The 19,870-nt window shown below is 45.4% G+C and overlaps 1 protein-coding gene across 1 annotated transcript; it reads left to right on the top strand.

The window, feature by feature from the left end:
- The first annotated feature begins 388 nt into the window (after positions 1-388).
- On the top strand, positions 389-4,432 carry LOC143363516 (uncharacterized). Its single transcript, XM_076804088.1, is given in 2 exon segments — positions 389-398; positions 2,570-4,432. Coding segments are annotated over 2 exon segments (1,776 nt in total). The 3' UTR covers positions 4,336-4,432.
- The last annotated feature ends 15,438 nt before the right edge of the window (positions 4,433-19,870 follow it).

Here is a 19,870-nt window from a genome sequence, read left to right as displayed (position 1 = left end):
TCTAAACTCAGTGCCTCTTTTAAATTAGGGCCACCCAAATAGGCAAAGTAGTCAACCTAAAAAATAATATATCATTAATATATACACTCACATGTGCGCGCGCACATAGCAGTGGAATAAATGCATACACTTACCACATTATTGTACTGCTCGTCTGAGCAGTTTTCAAAATTGTCTACATCTTCCCTCGTTTGAAGAGGTAGACAATCCGGCTTTCGCCCATAATGCCTTGGTCTATCCTTCCTGCTTAGTAGTCTACAAAGAAAAAGTAAATTTTGTTAATTCTTATTAAGTATTGCTATCATACTACTGTAATTTCAATTTGTTAAATTACATACTTATCTATTTTTTGGTTCATGTGGTCCATCCTTTTTACTAGGTCATTGTAATGCCAGATAGTGAGTTCTCCGGGGGGATGCATGGTATAGGATGGGGTAGGTGGTGGTATAGGAGGTTTTTGTACATAGGATGAGGATGCGGATAAATCTATCGGGGAGGTTGATGAAGGTATAGGTGTTACGGGTGCATGTGAGGGATTGGAAAGCAATCCCCCCGTTGTTCCCCGTTGTTCTGGCGAATTTGCTTCTAGAAGCTGTAGTAGCTCCTCATCGGAGCCAACGGGAGTAGGCGACCTAATGATGCGGCGTTTCCGTCGCTATGGTGCCTCTTCCGACGAGGTGGTTTGGTACGTCGCCGGTTTATGAATCGTCCTCCCTAGTCGACGGTCTCGAATCTCAAAAACATATCAAAAATAATATAATGATATACCGATAAAGTATATAATATTTTAGATTAATTATATCATAGAGGAGACTGAAACTTACCGATTCCATTGTCTTTGAAATGCCTTCCATTGCTGCTTTCGGAATGTTGCATTCACGAATGCACGATAGCGAATAACCGTAGCGATTTTCATTTTTCTGCGTGCGGTCGTTTTAAAACAAATGACATTCATATTTCGCGCCAACTGTGCGCATGCCCTTAAGGATATAACACAATTGTTCAGGATTCAAGCTGTGGAATTCGGTGCCTATTGTCTAACTGGCGACCGCTATTTCATACGGTTTTTGTCGCGTATGTCAACACGCGGCAAGAGCGCGTGTCGCCGTTCCTCGATATCGCGTAGCAACCGTTTCAATTCTCATTGGCCGAATTTCACAGCTTGAATACTTCAAATTGAGACAAACAAGGATCGTCCGATGTGCGAGCTCCAATCACGGTGCTCCACATTCGACGGTCTTTGTTATTTAAGGCACCTGCGTATGCCTTCTCGCTCTCTTAACGTTCTGAACGCTCAGTCAATCACAAGGTATCGCTCTACACGTTTGCTCATCTGTCCGCTCTCGTCTCGATAAGTAGAGATTCTCATCTCTCGCGCTCTGAGACTCTCGCGATTTCGCATTATTCGGTAGCAATATTCTCGCGATCTCCCGCGCCGCGTTACGTGCACTCTGCTTCGCGTCAAGATTTCCGGCGTCCGCGTAGAAGATTTCCGTCTCGCGGCGGCACGCGTTTCGTGCCGCTCAAGATTTCCTCTTCGCGATCCGACGGCAGAAGTTTGCACACGCAAGATCTCCGTCCGTTCGCCGACTCGCGACTCTCGTTCGCGCGTTCTCTCTCGCGCTCGCGAGTGCCTCGCACCTCGTGCGTCGTACGACCAGAACCCACCGAATAAAGTGCAATTTTTTCCGAAAAAGGAAAGGTTTGATTCTCCCGTCTCTCCTTGCCTCCTCGCGCGCTCATGTCTGAGTGGTCCCGGCCCCCCGGCGACTCCGACCTTCGGTCGACGCCAAACAACAATAATACGCGTAAATATTAATGCACACATTATTAATTTAATTAATTTAATTCTTAATTTTTAATTTTAATTCATTAATTTCTTTTAACGCTATAATATCTATAACTTTTAATTTATGATGCGCGTATGTTAGGTGTTGCGCGTTACGTGATCATGCGCAGTGCAGTTTGCGACACCAGACCGGGAACAACACCTCTCACGACGAAGGTGTCAGTGTTTCGACACGCGCACTGATTCCGTCTTGTTTGATTAGTGATTCCTTTGTTAGTTAATTACTAATTATTAAGTTCGTGAATTAACTCTAAAGCAGTGAATACTGGATGAGCAGTGGATTCGAAGGAAGGAAGGATAGAAGCAGAGAAAACGCCAGATAAGTATTGCCACGTGGTATTGTTACCAATATACGTAACAAATTATTATATATTTTGTATATTCTTTATTCAGTTTTCTTTTACACCCATGGATCGAGTTTTGAAGAAGTCGGTTTCGCGAAAACCGTATAATCAATTAAGCCCTAGGCAGAAACGAAATATTCGGCGCGACATAACCTTAAATTTGAGGAAGTATTCACGTGACAATGAATTACAAAGTCCCCCTAATGTTGATAATCTGCAGGACATTCCCAGCACGTCTTCTTTATCCGTGCCTGTCAGTAATAATAATAATGAAAGTCTGCTTAATATTCCCACCACATCTTCATTCACGCATGATCTACCTCTTCTACCTCTTCATGCGATGATGTGGTTTGGGAGTCCGCTGGTACTGTTTCAGAAGTATCATTTCTCCCTCACACTCAGGGGAACAACATCTTATCTCTTCTACGTACCCATTCGTGTTTTTCTAGTTTGCCGAAAGATATAAGAACGCTCATTGGTACACCTTGTACCAGTGTGGTCACCTCTGTGGTAGAACCAGGAGAGTATGTTCATTTTGATGTAGAGTTGAAAATAGTTAAACAGTTATCGCAATGTTCTCCAGTAATTCCTGGAGAGTTGCAATTGGATTTTCATGTGGACGGATGTAGTTTAGATAATTCCAATACAATTCAAATTTGGCCTATTCAAGTCAGAATTGTAAATATCTTAAATAGCAAACCCATTGTAGTAGGGATTTATAAAGGCACCCAAAAACCCAAGGATTGTAACAGTTATCTTCAAAAATTTGTCTCTGACATAAACTTGATAATGTCAAATGGAGGCATTACGTTTCACGAGAAAAAAATTCCAGTCGTATTAAGGTGTTTTATTGCTGATGCACCAGCTCGAGCCTTTATACTTCATCACAGAGGCCATATGTCTCATCGACCTTGTTCCAAGTGCAAAGTTTGTGGTACACAGGAAAGAGGTCGTCAGGTTTTCAATGGTATTACACATCCTTTACGAAGTGATGAAGAATATACCAGGTGTTCCGATGAGGATCATCATAAAGATGGTCAAAGTCCATTAGCTTTGATGCCAATAGGAATGGTATCACAGGTGCCATTCGAGTATATGCATCTCGTATGTCTAGGTGTCACTAAAAAGTTGTTATCTGCCTGGGTGTGTGGCAAATGTTCCCCATTTTCAAAATTATCTTCTCGACAAATTTTCACAATCACAGAGAGAATGAGAAGGATCAATAAATATTGTCCATCCGAGTTTGCAAGGCGTCCTAGATCAATAGATTTATTTTGCAAATTTAAAGCAACAGAATTTCGGCAATTTCTTTTGTATACTGGTCCAGTTGTCACCTATGGAGTACTGAAGGATAATGTATATCGACACTTCTTGTTTCTGCACAGTGCCATAAGAATAATGGTTTCACAGGTTTTTGTTAGCAAATATTTAAAGTTTGCAGAAGGAGCTTTGCAACTATTTGTTCGTCGTTGTGAAAAGTTCTATGGCCCAACTTTTAATTCTTATAATGTCCACGGTCTTCTCCACTTGGCGGATGACGTCAGACGTTTTGGTACATTAGATTCATTTTCTGCTTTCCCGTATGAAAGCAACATGTCCATTTTTAGAAAATAATGCAGAAAGCCAGGACAACCCCTTCAACAATTTTCTAATAGAATGAGAGAGATAGAACATCATGCTAGTAATAAGGGAGGTGGTGATTCTTCAACCACCATTCAGGCATCTATGATGTTTCATAATAGTAGTGGTGCTATTTCTTACCGCAAACTTCAAATTCACAGCTTATTGCTTGGCACAGATGAGCGCGATAATTGCTGCATTTTACACGATGGTACAGTTTGTATAATTTCATCTATTAGTCCCCATGAAAATTCTTTTCGCTTAGGTGTACATAGATTTCTACAAGTTGATGCATTCTATGATATCGCCTTGTTATCTCCAGCATTAGAAATTTTTAAATGCAACACTTTGAGCACTGAAATAACATATGTTAGCCAGGAAGATGTTAGGGCAAAATGTTACCGAATGCCATTGGAGGCCATGAACGTTTCCAACGAATCGTCGACGGATGAAGAAGACGATAACATATTGGGAATGTCCCAGTGGGTTATCGCTGTGCTGGTTCATTTTGAAACAGTATAATTTATTCCAAGTTGCACATCGTACATTACATATTTCTCGTGTTATGATAAATTGTAATGTTATTATATATAGATATGAGAGAAATAAGATACGCATGGAAAACAAATAACTTTATGTTATAATCAATAATATCTTCCGTGCAGTATTGTATAGTATTATTTTAGTACTCTAAACTTTGTAACGGTACGCGTCTCGCTCGGGATGCGTAGCGAGACGGGTAAGCCCTCCCCGGATTGGCTCAGCGGCCAGGGTTCTTTGGGGAGGGGGGTGGACAGGTAGTTAAATGAGACACCTGGTTGAAATAATAAAACTAAACAGAATTTATTGCATCCACGGCGGTTTGGCCGATTTCCAGATTACCGGTGGCCCCGGCCCGGATCGGTCCGATGATCTGGCCCGTCTCTGGACCGGCCTAGTGTACAGAAACGAAAATAAAATGTACGGTGGACGCTCGATGCGTAACGAACGCTTAACCTACGCCCCCGTGAACCCCTTATCTTAATTAATAGCATAATTAACAACCTATTTATTAGCCCCGAACCGAACGGTCGGTTCTCTATAAATAATTAACTCTTCGCGGGAGCGGCGGGGCTCCGTATCGACGGATCCGGTTTGAACCTCGCGGTGGGTTCCCGGATTTCGCGGCGGGCGCCGTCCGCCGGTGGACGGCGGCAGAAAACGGAGCAATTTTCGGTCCGGTACGCGGTACGGAGGCGCGGAGAGCGCGGGGCGAGCCGGGTTCGCTCAACGTCGGCCCGACGATCGGGTATTCTCGGCGCGGTCCCGAATCCCCACGATTCCCGTCGCGCGGTCGCCTCGGCGAGGAGATCGGAACGGCCGCGGCCCAGCAAATGATGGTGGATTGGCGACGTTTCCTGCGTCGGCTGGGCTCGCGGGGCGCCGAGAGGATTCGCGGGATTCGCGGAACGCCCCGTTTGTCGCCCCCGCGCGGCCGCGGCTCGAGTACGTAGACGTAGACGTAAACCTCGCGCCTACGGCTCGAGACCGGCGAGGTCGCTCGTCCCCGGTAGTATACCGCGAGGCGAACTCCGCACGCTGCTGCGAGGAGACTAGACTCCTGGAGCGAGGCGCGGAATCTCCGGTCAGGAGCGCGGGATGCGGGAACAGGTCCGAGGAGTGGGGAGGACGGACCGGAGTGTCGAAACTACGGTGCTCTAAAAAGAGCAGGCCGTCGATCGACTGCCTCCCAGAACCTACTCGCGGTCTCGGTTTTGGCGTATGGGACGTAAACCCACGTACGCCTCGGCCGGTCCCAGCGCTTCGGCGTGTTCGTCCGGTAGTATACCGAGGCTGGCACGATTCTGCGCGGCTGCGAGAGGACCTGGGCTCGGGTGTTCGCCTGAGAGCTGCTCCAGACCAACTCCGCTCTCGGGTGGTTTCGTCGCGATCTTTATAGCCCGAGCGCGGACCTCGTGTGCTCGTTCGCGAATCTTCGGCACATGTCGATTGGTCCGCGCCCGGGCCGGATTCGCGGCTGGTTCTCGCGGCTGATTGGCGCGGGCCTGGTCGAAAACTCGACGGCAACGAGACGTATGTGTCTCGTTGCAACTTTATATAGTACTCACAAATATTTTTAATTATTTCAGATACCTATTTTTCCGAGAATGCTTTACTACCAGGATTACCACCGAAAGTAATTTACATTCAATGTAAGGATACAATGCTGTATCCTTGGCTAGCAGCTAAAGTAAATCAGCTTCAATTAGATGTCTGCATACATAATTTTTCATTAATATATCCATTCCAAGAACTAAAGGTAAACAAAAGGATATTATATTCTTAATAACAGAACATGAACAGTTAGGATCACAGGCTTGGTTGGATGCCTATCATCTATCATCTGTATTTACTTCGAGATCCTGTCTGCACTGTGCTGTGTAGTTATAATTGAAGACATTTCATCTCATAAGTGGAAATGGCAAAGTGAGTATATACATTATCCGAGAATTAAAAAAATTTTTTTTTCTTCGAAATATATCGATTGTACAATGAGAACAGAACACATATCCATATCACGTTCTAATGTAAGGCCCTTTTTGTTTGTAGGAAGGAGAAACTTCAAGAGTGGTGTGCTGTCCGTGTCCGCTGATGAGAGGAAGCATAGCAAAAATAAATAAATAAATATATTGTTAATGAACTCTTCTTAAGCATCCCTACACCTTATTTTCCATTCGAGGGTTTTATTTCCATTATTTTAAGATTTGAATATTTTTTTTTATTTTATAACAGTTTTGTTATGATAATTGAATTTTATATCATTTTTATTTCCTTCATGTAACTTGTACAGTTCATTTTTTTTAATTTTATTGTCTATTCGTATTCTTTCTTAAGATTATAAATATGAAACAAATAAATAATATAATACAAATATATGTAAAATTAAAATAGATTAAGATTAAAATAAATACGTTTGTAAATTAAATTTTCCCTCTCGTCGTTTATTCCGATTTTTCCCGATATTTACTTTCAGAACAAGGTTACCCCGTTCTTATTGCGACGGACCTGCCCTCTATAACGAAGGCTGTTCGAAGCGAAAGTTTGGCACGAATATGGCGTGGCAGACTTTCTACTGGAATACATATGGTAATGCGGAGGCAGATAGATGTCAGAGACACTTCCAAGTCAAATTTTAGTGGCAGATTCAAAGCATTTTGCTTACTGGGTTATTTCTCCTTCGGTTAAAGCGAATACTGATGGGAATTCTTCTTGGTTCATACTGTCTGTAAGTCTTGATGCCAATCCCTCATACAGGACATCGTATTGTTCGAATTTACAAGTGAATTTTGGTTAAGGCTTCCAGTAAGTGTACCCGTCGTCGTCATCTAAGCAGGTTCCGCTTTGGAAAATGCATATGGTTCCCGATTTTAACATTATCTTGTTTGCTTCTAATTGTACAGGTAGAGAAGCTGTTCGTAATGTTATCGTTGCTACGGTCTGTACGATGACTTTATCCCAAGATCCATATGGGTCTGAGAATTGGACTCCTTGGCATTTGCCATTGCTGTTTAGTTCTCCTGCTAACGTGAAGGGCCTGGTTACCGCGGAGTTGACCTTTAAACCGCTGAGATATGTGTTTCTTCCCACGGACATAGTGCCGTACAGGTGCATTCTTCTGCACTCTTCTTCTGTTATCAGTTCTAAATATTCGCTTATCCCGTTTTGTACTGCCGATATATGAGAATGCATACCGCAGTAGCTGACTGTTCTAGATATTACGACCTTGCATTGGATGATGTCCGCGTAACTGTAATCTGATAGCTGTAGTGGCTGAATGTAGAATTCTTCCGCCCTTGTAGCGACGTGGTCAATGTTACAGTCGTCAACGGTCTTGAGAGATAAGGTAGTCACGTTTAAAACATTTTCTGTAAGCAAACGCATCGTTCTTCTAATGCTTATACAAATGATTATCGCGTTATCTTTTAAGTTGTTATAGTAGAGTTATAGGAATTAGCATGATAATAACGAAAGAGTGCCTGTTGAAGGTATTCTGAATTATTATGTGAGTGAAGAAGCATTTCATCTTGTTATCTATTTTGCATCCGTTAGTTTGGAGTAAGGTTCTTCGCTTAGTTATTTCTATGAATAATACTATCGGTGTGTTAGTTGTGACAATAGTGGTAGAAACATTCTGCTATGAAATTTTAGATATTTTTATTTAGATAGGGCCATGGTCCGATGGATTAGCATGCTTCTCATATTGTTGCAGCAGTATCCTTCTAGCAAAAGGAATGTCCTATGATTTTTATTGGGGTAATTATTTTTTTACGCATTTGTATGGGTATGTATGAGTGTTTATTTCATGAGGTATGTGTATGTTAGATAATATACTACGTTGAAGAAAATGTATATATGGTGGTGGGTGTCCTTGTCACCATCGGGTGATCACTTCCTGGGCGTAGCCCGTATGAATTAACCACCGCTCGTCTGCATTCATCTCGAAGTCCTCCTCTATGCACTCCGTACAGTCGTATGCCTGGCGGACTCTTCCTAGTTGTAGGCCGCAGTCTCGGCATCTTGCGAATGACCGGGCCGTGTCTAGCTGGCATATAATGTGCCAGCCGCCTTGTTCGTAATACCACTGCTCCCGCTGCGTTAGGCGGCCATAGCAGGTCCTACACAGCGTATGCTGATGGTAGATGTATGACGGCTCTTGCAACGGTACGACCACGCAATGCAGATTTAGCAAGTTCCGGTATGTTTCGGGGTAGTCGGTTGGCACCACCCCGTCTATTGGCCCGTAAAACTCTTCCAGTTCTTCCTCTTCTGGGCGGTAACTTGGCCTTGGAATGGGCATGGTTTGTCATCGTCTGTCCTGTCGTCTTCCGTCGTATCGTATCGTTAGTCGGGTCTACGGTGTGCTAATTTTAGTATATTTATGTGTAGCGTACAAGGATTTCCTTTGATTAGAATCTTTACATTTTGATTAGGTAGCATTTCTATAACTTTGTGAGGTCCAGTATACTGATCGCTGAATTTGCCTTTCACCGGTTCCTTTAACAAATATACGAGATCCGTTACCTTGAAGTTTTGTGGGTTCATTTTCTAATTGTTCGTGGCTGGGTCTATCCCAAAATGGGGGATTTCGGATCGCGGTTGGTCGAACGGAAAGGAAACTAGCCGTCTGATAAGTGAACACGTGGTGTGGTCGTGTCTTTATTCTAAGTCACGCGGTCGCGCACTTCCCGTGAACGTATGTAATTCTACGGTTGACAATAAAGTCCGTCAAAATAGCTGGTGGGTTTAATGAACCTTCGCAATACAAAAATCGGTCCACGTGCGTGGCGCAAGGCAAAACTAAGGAAAATTGGTCGCACGTGGCTTCTCAAGAACGACAGAGACGGAAATGAGAGCGAGACGAACGCGTAACGGGCCGACGTTCGTCTTGCCTCGTCTTGGGGGACGGGATCGCCGGCGTAATTAATTGGCACGCGTGTGTGCGCTCGCACGGGAATCGCGAATTGCGAAGTCGCGGACTCGGCCGAGTCGACGAATCGCGTCCTTACGTTCGCGACGGCTGATCCGCCAAACCGGCGCGATGTTCAAATCTGAACACTAATCATAGTAGTATTCCGATTTTGCTTTAGCGGCGTTCAGATTTTTAGATGCCGACAGTTGTAATTCCTTAATGGTCATATGCAAATCTCGGAGGTAATCCGCATATGTGGGTTCTAGGTTTTCTTTTACTGGATCACTGCTGGTTGGTTCACGAGCAATTTTTCCATAAACTAATTCATGCGGAGAAAACTTAGTTTCTTCATGTACTGATGTATTATATGAGAACATGGCCAAGTCTAGCCAGTCATCCCAATTGTTTGCATTGTTCACATACTGTTTTAGGTTGTAACGGTGCGCGTCTCGTGCGGGAAGCGCGACGAGACGTGCGAGCCCTCCCCGGATTGGCTCAGCGACCAGGGTTCTTTGGGGAGGGGGGATAAGGTAATTCAATGAATACACTCGATTAACGGAGTAATAAAGAAAAGAGAAAACGTTTATTGATTATACGGTGTTTCCGGATTCCCCGTGGGTCCGGTCACGGTCGGTCCAACGCGGGAGTCCGCCTCTCGGCCGGCCTATTATAACAAAACGAATTGAGAACCAATAGATTGGCTTCTTTTATTGGGTTGTTCGGAAAGTAATTTCGTTTTGTTTTATGAAAATGATTGATGATTTTTTTATAGCGAATAAATATTTTATTGAATTATATATTGTCCATTCTGGTCCAATACCTTTTGCCATCTTTCTGGCAGTAGCATGATTCCACGCTCATAAAATGTTTGGCTTTGGTGGCAAAAAACTGATCTAGGTGATTTTCGTCCTCCTCATTTGAAGTAAAAGTTTTACCGTCTCAAAAATTTTGTAGAGACCGGAACAAGTAATAATCAGAAGGTGCCAGATCTGGAGAATATGGTTGGTGTGGCAGTATATCCTATCCAAGCTGTAGAAGCTTTTGGCAAGTTAACAAACTTGTATGAGATCTCGCATTATCTTGGTGAAACACTACACCTTTTCTATTCATAAATTCTGGTCTCTTCTGTTTAAGTGAATCATTCAATTTGTCCAGCTGGTAAACAGTACACTACAGAATTGATCGTTGTGTTGACCGGTAGAATCTAAAAAAAAAAACGATTCCTTTAAAATCCCACCAAACAGATAGCATCACCTTTTTTTTTATGAATATCGGCTTTCGAAGTGCTTTGAGCCGGTTCGTCTTTTTTACTCCATGATCTCTTGCGTGTAAAATTGTTGTAGACAACCCATTTCTCGTCCCCAGTGATGATGTGCTACAAAAATGGATCATTTTCTTGACGTTTGAGAAGCAAATCACAGACGTCAATGCGATGACACAAATTTCTTTCCGTTGTAACGGGAACGAAGGGTTGTGCTGCCCTCTCCTGGATGCTCGAGCACGCCAGGGTCTTTGGAGAGGGCAGCGGGATCGAAATAATTCGACAATGCTGGTTGGTCCGGCGTGGATCGGTGCGGTGTCCCGGCGAGAGATTCCCGCTGGAACCGGCGGCTACGGATAATCGTTAGTGGACGTCGGCTAATTAAGCAATTACAATTGATACTAAACCTAAACTTAAGACTAATCGCAGGAAAGCTATGGTACAGACGCGGATCGAGTCTTGGTTCGCGAAACGGCGGAAACGCAGAGCGATCCTAAATCGCGTACAGTACAGGCGCAAGCGGTTCTGGACCACGAGGCGGCGGAAAGCGCGGAGCGCTTCTAAATCCCGTACGGTACAGGCGCGAGCGGTTCTGGACCGCGTGACGGCGGGAAACACGGAGCGACTGTGAATCGCGTACGGTACAGGCGCGATCGGTTCTCAATCGTGCGACGGTGGAGATAATCGGGATACCCTGGGCTGCGGATGGAAGCAGGAAACACCGCGGCTCAGCTATTTTATAGTGAATCGTTGTTTCCCTCGTTAGTGCTGAGCTCGCGGGTTCGCGATTTGCCTCGTAGCCCGACCGGCGGGACGGCCGGCTCGCCGCCCTCGGCCCGACCGCGGCGTGGGTTTGCTTGCACACGGACGTAACCCGTAGTACTCGTTCCACCGACACCAGCGTGCTCATGCATACGCACGGACGTAACCCGTAGGGTACGCGCTTACACGCGGCTGCGAGTGGTCTGGAGCTCGGAGAAGTGCCTCCGAGAGCTGCTCCAAGCCAACTCCGGTGCTGGCTTTTTTTCTTTTAATTAAAGGCGTGTAGGGTGGAGGGGGAGTTCCCGGAGCTGGCGAGCCGAAGGCTTGCCAGCGGAGATTTTTCCACCCTGTGTGAGCTGCGCGTGAGAGCCTAGGCTCTCTTATCAGCTGATTGCGTAAGAGTGGTGTTACCTATAGAGGTAGATGGATTGATATTCAATTGATTATAGTCCCGGGAAATTTGCAAAAACCCGGGAATTAATAGGAAAGAGATATGAGTAGATGTGAGAGATGGAATGAGGATGCAATTAGGCCTGAGAATTCAAGCTAAATGTTGTTAGACCCCGATTCTCCGTAGGGCTTGGTGACAAGTCCGCGGAGAGGGGGAGGAGAAAACACGAAAGACGTGAAGCTTGAATTTCACAAAGCGAATTCCGCGAAGCGGAGGTGTACATAGAGTGTAGAAGATAAAGCTAGAAGGAGGGAGGAAAGGGCATTTTGGCCCGGTATGGTAGTCTGTCCGGGGTATATTCCCCGGTTATGCGGATCAGAGTTATGCTCTTTAACTGAATAGTTAGAGATAATTTTTTCTATGTAATTACCCAGTAATGGTACGCTTGCGAGGATATGAAGTTCCTTGGTAGGGAACCGGCGATCCTTGTTGAGGATTAGATTCAGGATTTTGGATTGCACTCTTTGCGCTTTTATCTTGGTGGAAGTAGATAGGATTTTCCACCAAATGATCGATCCGTATGTGAGGGCAGGCCTGAGCCACATTAAATAAGTTAGAATGCGAAGTTTAAGTGGCAAGTGAGATGTAGGAGAAATGAATGTTTTAAGTACTTGAAGAGCTCGAAGATTCTTAGTGGAACGGTCAGTAAGAGCCGGTATCCAACTGAGTCTATAGTCTAACATGACTCCGAGGTATTTGACCTGATTCATCCAGGCCACGGGTTCCCGGTCGATCAGAAACTGGTTACTATTTTTGAAGTTATCTAATTTAGGTTTACGTGACCTGGTGAAGAGAATAGCTTCTGATTTTAATGGATTAGGCAGTAGTTTTCAGTTTTTGAAGTAGTCAATAATGACGTCTAGATATTTTTGAACTCGGCGAAAGAGAGCCAAGCGGCTGTTTCTTGCAGATGAGGAGTAGATTGCAGTATCATCAGCATATAAGGCTACTTCGCCTTAGAGAATGAATAATAATGGGCCGAGTACCGAACCCTGGGGTACACCAGTTTGACAATTATAAGTAATGGACTTATGCGAGTTGAACCATACATAACATGTGCGTTCAAGCAGGTAGGAATTTAGTAGTCTTAAGATTGAGTGGGTGCCAGACTGTATCAAAAGCTTTAGATAAGTCTAAGAGAACCATGGCAGTGTCTCGGCGTACGTTAAGTCCGTGAGTAATATGTTGGGTTATTCTGCCAACCTGGTGTATGGTGGAATGTCACTGCCGAAAGCCAAATTTCTGATTAATGAGTAAGTTTTTTGTTTTGACAAATTCATCAATGTCGTGATATATGACTCGTTCAAGTAGCTTGCCAGGTATTGGCAGAATACTAATTGGACGGTAGCTGGCTGGATCGGCAGAGGGTTTTCCTGGTTTGTGAATTGGTACAACTTTGGCGACCTTCCATGCGACTGGGAAGTAGCAGAATTTGAAAGAGAACTTGTACAGATAGTAGAGTTGACAGAAAATTTTATGTGATGCGTTGGCCAGCATTGGTACAGTGATTATATCGGGTCCAGGAGCTTTGCTGGATTTCATGTTGCGGACGAGGTCGAAGATTTCTGTCGTCTCGAGTAGACCATTCAAAGTCATCGTAGAAGGCATTGACTATCGTTTCGTACTTGGATGAAATTCGAGACGCTTCAAGATGGACTCTTGCAAAGGAGTTTGCTAGAGCATCAGATTTCTCATGATCACTATAGATTTTGTTTCCATTGACTTCTAGAACTGGAGTAAAGGAAGAGCGCTTTTTAGCTAAAGAATGGTAAGTGGCCCAAAAGGTAAGGTCCGGTCTACTAAAGCACTGGAGCATTTTGGCCCAGGCTTGCTGTCTGATCGCAGATATGCGGGATCGAATCTGTCTGGTATATTCTTTGGCTTGATAGCAAAAGTACAGATCATTAGAGATCTGGTATAACTTGCGCATCCTTCTCCTAGTTTTTATAAAAGAGGTCAAATAATCATCATTTGCCACTGCTTTTCTCCGAGTGGCACTCGGGGAGTTGGCAAGAGTCGAGTCCCTTATCGTAGTGTCCCAAAGGGATCTAAGCAGGAATGCATTTAATGTTCCGATACATTGGTCAATGTCAGCTGTTGTATTGAATCTTGAGACAGTGTTCCAGGCAAGGGTACACTCCGTGTACTTGTCCCAGTCGGTGGACATATAGAATAGAGATCCGGAAGAGTCTTGCATTTATACAGGGTGGTACCGGCCTGATTAGCTCGAACATTGTTCCAAAGTCGGTGCTTCGCGTTCCAGTCTCCGCCAATTATATAGGGAGAACCGAAGTGTGTGATTAGTCCCAGGTCAGCCTCGATGGGGGGGGGGGGGGGGGCATTGCGGTTTGAAGTAGACAACTCCGACCAGAATGGAGGGATGGTCAAGTCGGATGGCCAGGAATTCCAGATCGGTATGGTCTCGGACAACTGTAAATTTAATATTGTTGTTGATAATAATAGCAACGCCTTCCCTGCCGGTGGGCCGATCCTTTCGGATTACCGAGTAACCAGGGATATAGAAGTTAGTTTGCGACGTGAGCCAAGTTTCTGTGACAAGAAAGATGTCGCATTCAAGGTTGTCAAGGTGTGCAATAATTTCGTTACGCCTCGGAAATACAGATTCGGCGTTCCAGGTGATAATATGTGGTAGTAAAGCCATTGCAATGCGATAGAATGGGAAAAAATGCATTAGTCCAGATTCGAGATGATCTGGAGGAAGACTTGGAATTTTTGTGAATTAGTCGTGCACTGTTTAAGTTTATTGGCCAGGATTTCAGCAGTGTTTAGCATGAGGTTAAGGTCACAGAGCTGTTTAACCTCTTGAATGGCATCGGTTAATTTGGCGAATTGATGAGCATCTTGAATAGGATTATTATTAAGGTTTAGGTTTAAATTATGTGTTTCCGTGGGGATGTGAGGGAGGTGGACGTGAAAACAGAGTCTGACTATTGGTGTAATTGTTGGTAGTAGGTATGTTTATTTTGGCATGAAGTGCCGGTTTGGGGGGTTTGGGAGCCCTTTTTACCAGATAATCGGCTAAGGCAGGGCACTTTGAAAAATTTGCTGTATGATCGCCCTTACAGTTGGCGCAGCAGGGGGCAACTTCATATGGTTTGTTGCAATCTGATGACAGGTGATTAGCTGAGCATTTGACACAACGTGCCGGTAACTTGCAGTTGTTGACAGAGTGGCCATAGGACTGACAGCGAAAGCATTGTGTGTATGCGCGCTTAGATAGGAATTTCTCCCCGTATATGCGGGTATTGAATATATGGCCAACTTTGTTGATGGCAGCGGTGGTAGTGGAGGGCGAAAAGATTACCTTGTATATTGCATAGTGAGAAGATGAGTTCTTGGGAGAAATGTCCGAAAGAGAGGAAATATCAAGCCCGTGGGCTTTAATTTCTGACACTAGATCAGTGGTGCGGATGGATGGTAGGCCCTTTAGGACCATAACTGGATTTCTGTCTGTGTTGGTGCTAAATGTAAAGAACGGGATTTTTGATGCCGTTAAGGATTTTTTGAAAGAATTGAATTTTTCGGTGTCGAATAACTGTATCTGGATTCGGCGGCCGAGGAATTTAGCCGAGTATGCGTCCTTGCCATCGTCAGCATTCATACGCCGATGGAAGGCAGGAATATTAACGTCAAAGTTAGAAAGATAAATAGGAGGAGGACGAGGTTTCCTGTTTGAAAGGTCGTCAGCTTGCTGAGTGTGACTACTCGATTTGTTAGGAGTGGTCGGTCTGGAGTTTCTAGTAACTTTCGGGATAGCTGTGAGATTTGCATCGTCCGTAAAGGACGAAAGAACTTGGAAACGATTGCTTGTTGTCGTGAGCGTTTTTGCTGACCTAGACAGATTCGCTGGATTGTTTATAATGGGTGATTTTTGGTTATTTAATTTTTTATTCTTTGGCGAGGTTACAACCTGGAACTCATCGTCGGAGGGAGGAGTATTTATCTCCTGGGACGTTGAGTCCTGGGAGGCAGATGGAATGAGTTGTGGATGCTTAGACATGTCTAGAATTGAAGTTACAGGATTGTTAAATCTTATATGATCAGAAGTTCGTTGTTCAAAGGAGAACGGAATGTCAGTTGATTTGGTCTGTAAAGTTGTGTGTAAGTCAGCGAGACTGTCAGGAGGAGGAGGAGGAAGGGATAGGGAAATTCCAGGAATTACATCCTCGACGTTTTTGGGTTTTTGATGTAGTATTCTTTTATAGATAATTTGAGGTTTTCTTTTACCTTTGGTAAGGGATAAACGGTTCCCTGGGAGAGCCAGGGTGGAAATTGGGGAACAGAGTCCCCAGTCAGACTAGGGAAAATAATTGAAAAAGTCAGGCTCGAGTTCGGAATCGAAATCAAACCAAGTCCTATAAGGGAGCATGGATGTATTTCGTGAATTTGTGTAGAATATGCAGGATGTACGTGTGTAATGCGACACTGACTGATATTAATTGGATTGTTGTTGTATTGTTTAAGCACTTTAGAGGTAACCCGGACCGAGGTTCAGATTGTCGAGAAGAGTTGTCACGTTGCCCTGATTTTCGGGCCCGTCCGACGGGAGAAAACCTGGGCAACGGCGGGTTTTTACAAACCGTGAGGCCGGGCCACGCTCGGCCGCGCGATACGTGGTCCACCCGTGACAAACGGTATCTCGTAGGCTCGATTTTCCCGACGGATCTTACAAGGTTCGGGACTTGAAACGGGCGCCAGACACTCGCAAGTGTCACACGAACAATTCGTAACGAACGCAAGACGCGAATTATACTACCGAACCTACGAGAACCGCGCGAGGACCTGAATAGCGGCAGCCTGGGCCAGGATTCTACGGGGAGGGAATACGGGACGTTTCCCGCGGCGGAAAGGTTTCTCACAATGAAGCGTACACGAGTGTGGGCTTCGAGTTAACATTTATTTCATCCGGTTTTTACAAGGGGCTGCCGGGATCGCCCGGCAGCGGTGTAAACAAAGCCCGCGCGATTTTACAAGCTTGTACGACAGGTAGACGGTCGATATGCTTTTCTACGCGTCGAACTCGATCGCGGGCGCGATGTGCGCCAGCCTCTCACGACAATTAGCCGGTCGAGAAGCGACCGGGTTCCGATGAAATACGCGGCAGCAAATTCTAACTGACTGTGGCCGTCGGAAGTAGACGGAAACGGCGATACGGCTTTCGTCGCGTCGTCCCACCGTGGGACATCCCCAGGTTGGCCACATTCACCAAAAATCGGCCACGGTACGAGTCCCCCGCGGATCTGCGACTCCGCGTTACAAATCCGGCGACGTACAACCGTAACGAGACGGTCACGCGGCCCTCCGCTGTCCGGCCGGATCCGCGTTCAATCAACCCGTCCGTGTACCGACCGACGGCCTCACCCCCTTCGCGATCCTATTCTTCTACTCGCGATTTACGGCGAGCGAGGATACGTCTGGACGCGACTCGAAGTGCGACCGATTCACAAAAACGCCAACCGAGCCAACGCGAAAATAAGTATAGTGCGAAAGCCTGATCGGCACTTACCACTCGGCAACGTGGTTTCTCAGCTGCTTAGTTCTTTCGTGGTTCGGCAGCTTCTCCTAGAATCGTACGCCTCGGCAGCAACTAAGTTTCCCAAAAGTACTTTGATATTTACGCACTCGTAGAACAACTACCCGAGGCGTCCCCCACTATCCTAGTTTTTCCTGCTCCCGCGCGACGCTCGGACCTATCACTAGCTCTCGCGCGGCAGAGCCGCGCCCGGCGGTCCGGGGCCCTCGGCAACGGATTTATCGGCTAACGCTTTCCCGATGACACGCGTTGATTGGCCGATTCCCACGGAGGAAGACACCGAGCCGTTCCCTCGACGGACTCTTGCAGCTTTCCGGGACGAGGCGGCGACAAGGTCGAGATGATGTACTCCTCAGATCCGTAATTCCTCGGCAGCGCCTCCGGGTTGACAAACCCGGGCTCGGTGTTCTCCTCGATATTCTCCTGCAGGGTGTCCCTTGTAGCCGTCCCCTGAGCTTTTCTCCTCGGATTTTCCGCGCTCCTGGGAGAAGGGAAAAGAATCCGGGCCCCCTGGGGCCCGGCCACGGACCTGCAACTTCTCGTCGCGCCAAGATGCGCGGCGTTTAAACCGCGTTAAACTCCAACCTGGGATCTCGGATGCTCCCAGCGAGATCGATCACGACAGCCGTTATCGCGGCGGCGCTGCCAAAGGGCGGCCCGGTCTTTCGATCTAAGATCTGAGGGACGTGGACAAATTTGTCACGTCACAGAGTATAAATAGAACGCAGAGGCTGTTATCTTTGCGTAAGTGACGGTTAGAGAAAGCGAAGGACAGTAAACAGGGGGACTGATGTTTAGGACACCGTCGTGTCCTTGGGTCGAGGTGACTTGCCTCGTGTTGCCCGAGCGAGTTCTCGAAATTTCGAACGTAGATGGCCAAACGTTAATAACGGTTATAAACTCCAAGAGAGTTAATATTTCAGATAAGGCCGGTAGGAAATACTCCCCGACCAATAGAGTTTGTTTGTAGGAAAATGGATGTTAGGGTAACAATTTAGAATATTATAATAAGACAGAAACTGAATGTTTAGTGTAAATGAATATGCGTACTTACAAGTGTCGGCAGGATTTGTACAGAATATAGAACCAGAATAAAGCTCGTGCGGTAAAAGCAGGCCAGAACAGCAATGGATAGCCCTCCGTGGACCAGGTCCAGGAGGGATGACTCACGTAGGATGGACAAATGTGGTCTGGTTTAATGGAACAAAATAGATACGATGAAAACTGTATTAAAGCAAAAAGAATAAAGATGTAAGATAGTAAACTATGAACTATTGAAAGCAAGAAGATCAAACACTAATATATGTAGTGTGAAACACTAGCTAAATACGCCGGCGTATGACACAGAATATGGCTCACGAGATAGGCAACTGCGTGACACGTCCACACTCGACAGCGGCTCGCGACGGAATGAAGCTCGTAATTGCAAGCCAACTCCGGTGCTGGCTTTTTTTTTTTTCAACGGAGTGAGGGCAGAGATTTCCTCTGCCCCATGTGAGCCGCTCCTGAAAGCCTTGGCTTTCTTATCGGCTGATTTATTAATTTTGGTATTACCTATGGAAGTAGATGGGTATAATAACCAATTTATTAATACCTAGGAAATTTGCAAAAACCTGGGAGTAGATTGATAGAAAAGGATATATGATTGTCCGTGGACTATGGTAATGGATTTTATTCCCGTGTTCAGAAGAACATGTATATGATGTTATCCCCAGAATTTCCAGGGGGCTTGCTGGAGCAAGCCCTGGGAAGGGGAGAGGGGAAGCACCCAGTTATGGAAAACTGGAGAAAGAAGTGGTATTAAAGTAGTGACAGTACCCGCGAATGGGGAGGCGTTCATAAAGACGAGCATAGCTAAAAAGCAAGTGGAAAGCGAGTTTTGATTCTGTATGGTATCTTGTCGATTGTATACTCTCCGGTTAGACGGATGAGTGGATTGACATGATCTTCGACCGAAAAGTTTTCAATCATTTTTGTTATAAATCTTTCGATTAACGGCATGGAGGCCAATTTATGTAGTTCTCGCGTAGAGAATCTAATATCCTTCTTGAGGATTATCTTTAAGATTTTTGATTGAATTCTTTGCAGTCTAGATCTGTAAGAAGCAGGAATAGCTCGATACCAAACGATCGCTCCGTATGTTAAGACGGGCCTGAGGCACATCAGGTAGGTCAGTAAGCGTAGCTTAAGCGGAAGATGAGATGATGGAGAAATAAGCGTTTTTAGAACAGCAAAAGCACGAAGAGTTTTGGTAGTGCGGTCGGTAAGAGCCGGCAACCAGTTAAGTTTATCATGAAGGATGACCCCAAGGTATTTGACCTGGCTCGCCCACGCCACGGGTTCCCCGTTAATCAGGAATTTTTTATTGCTCTTAAATCTGTCAGTAAAAGTTCGTTGAGCTCTAGAAAATAATATAGCGAATCGCGCGGTATATAGCGCGTATATATCTATTCCGATTTTGCTGGATTTGGCAACAATTTCCAGTCCTTGAAGTAATTGATGATAACGTCGAGGTACTCCTGTACTCTACGGAAGAGAACCGGACGGCCTCCTCTCGTAGAGGAGGAGTAGATCGCGGTA

Source organism: Halictus rubicundus, unplaced genomic scaffold (assembly GCF_050948215.1).
Source record: "Halictus rubicundus isolate RS-2024b unplaced genomic scaffold, iyHalRubi1_principal scaffold0052, whole genome shotgun sequence".
NCBI lineage: Eukaryota > Metazoa > Arthropoda > Insecta > Hymenoptera > Halictidae > Halictus > Halictus rubicundus.
This window is presented reverse-complemented; position numbering and strand designations above follow the sequence as displayed.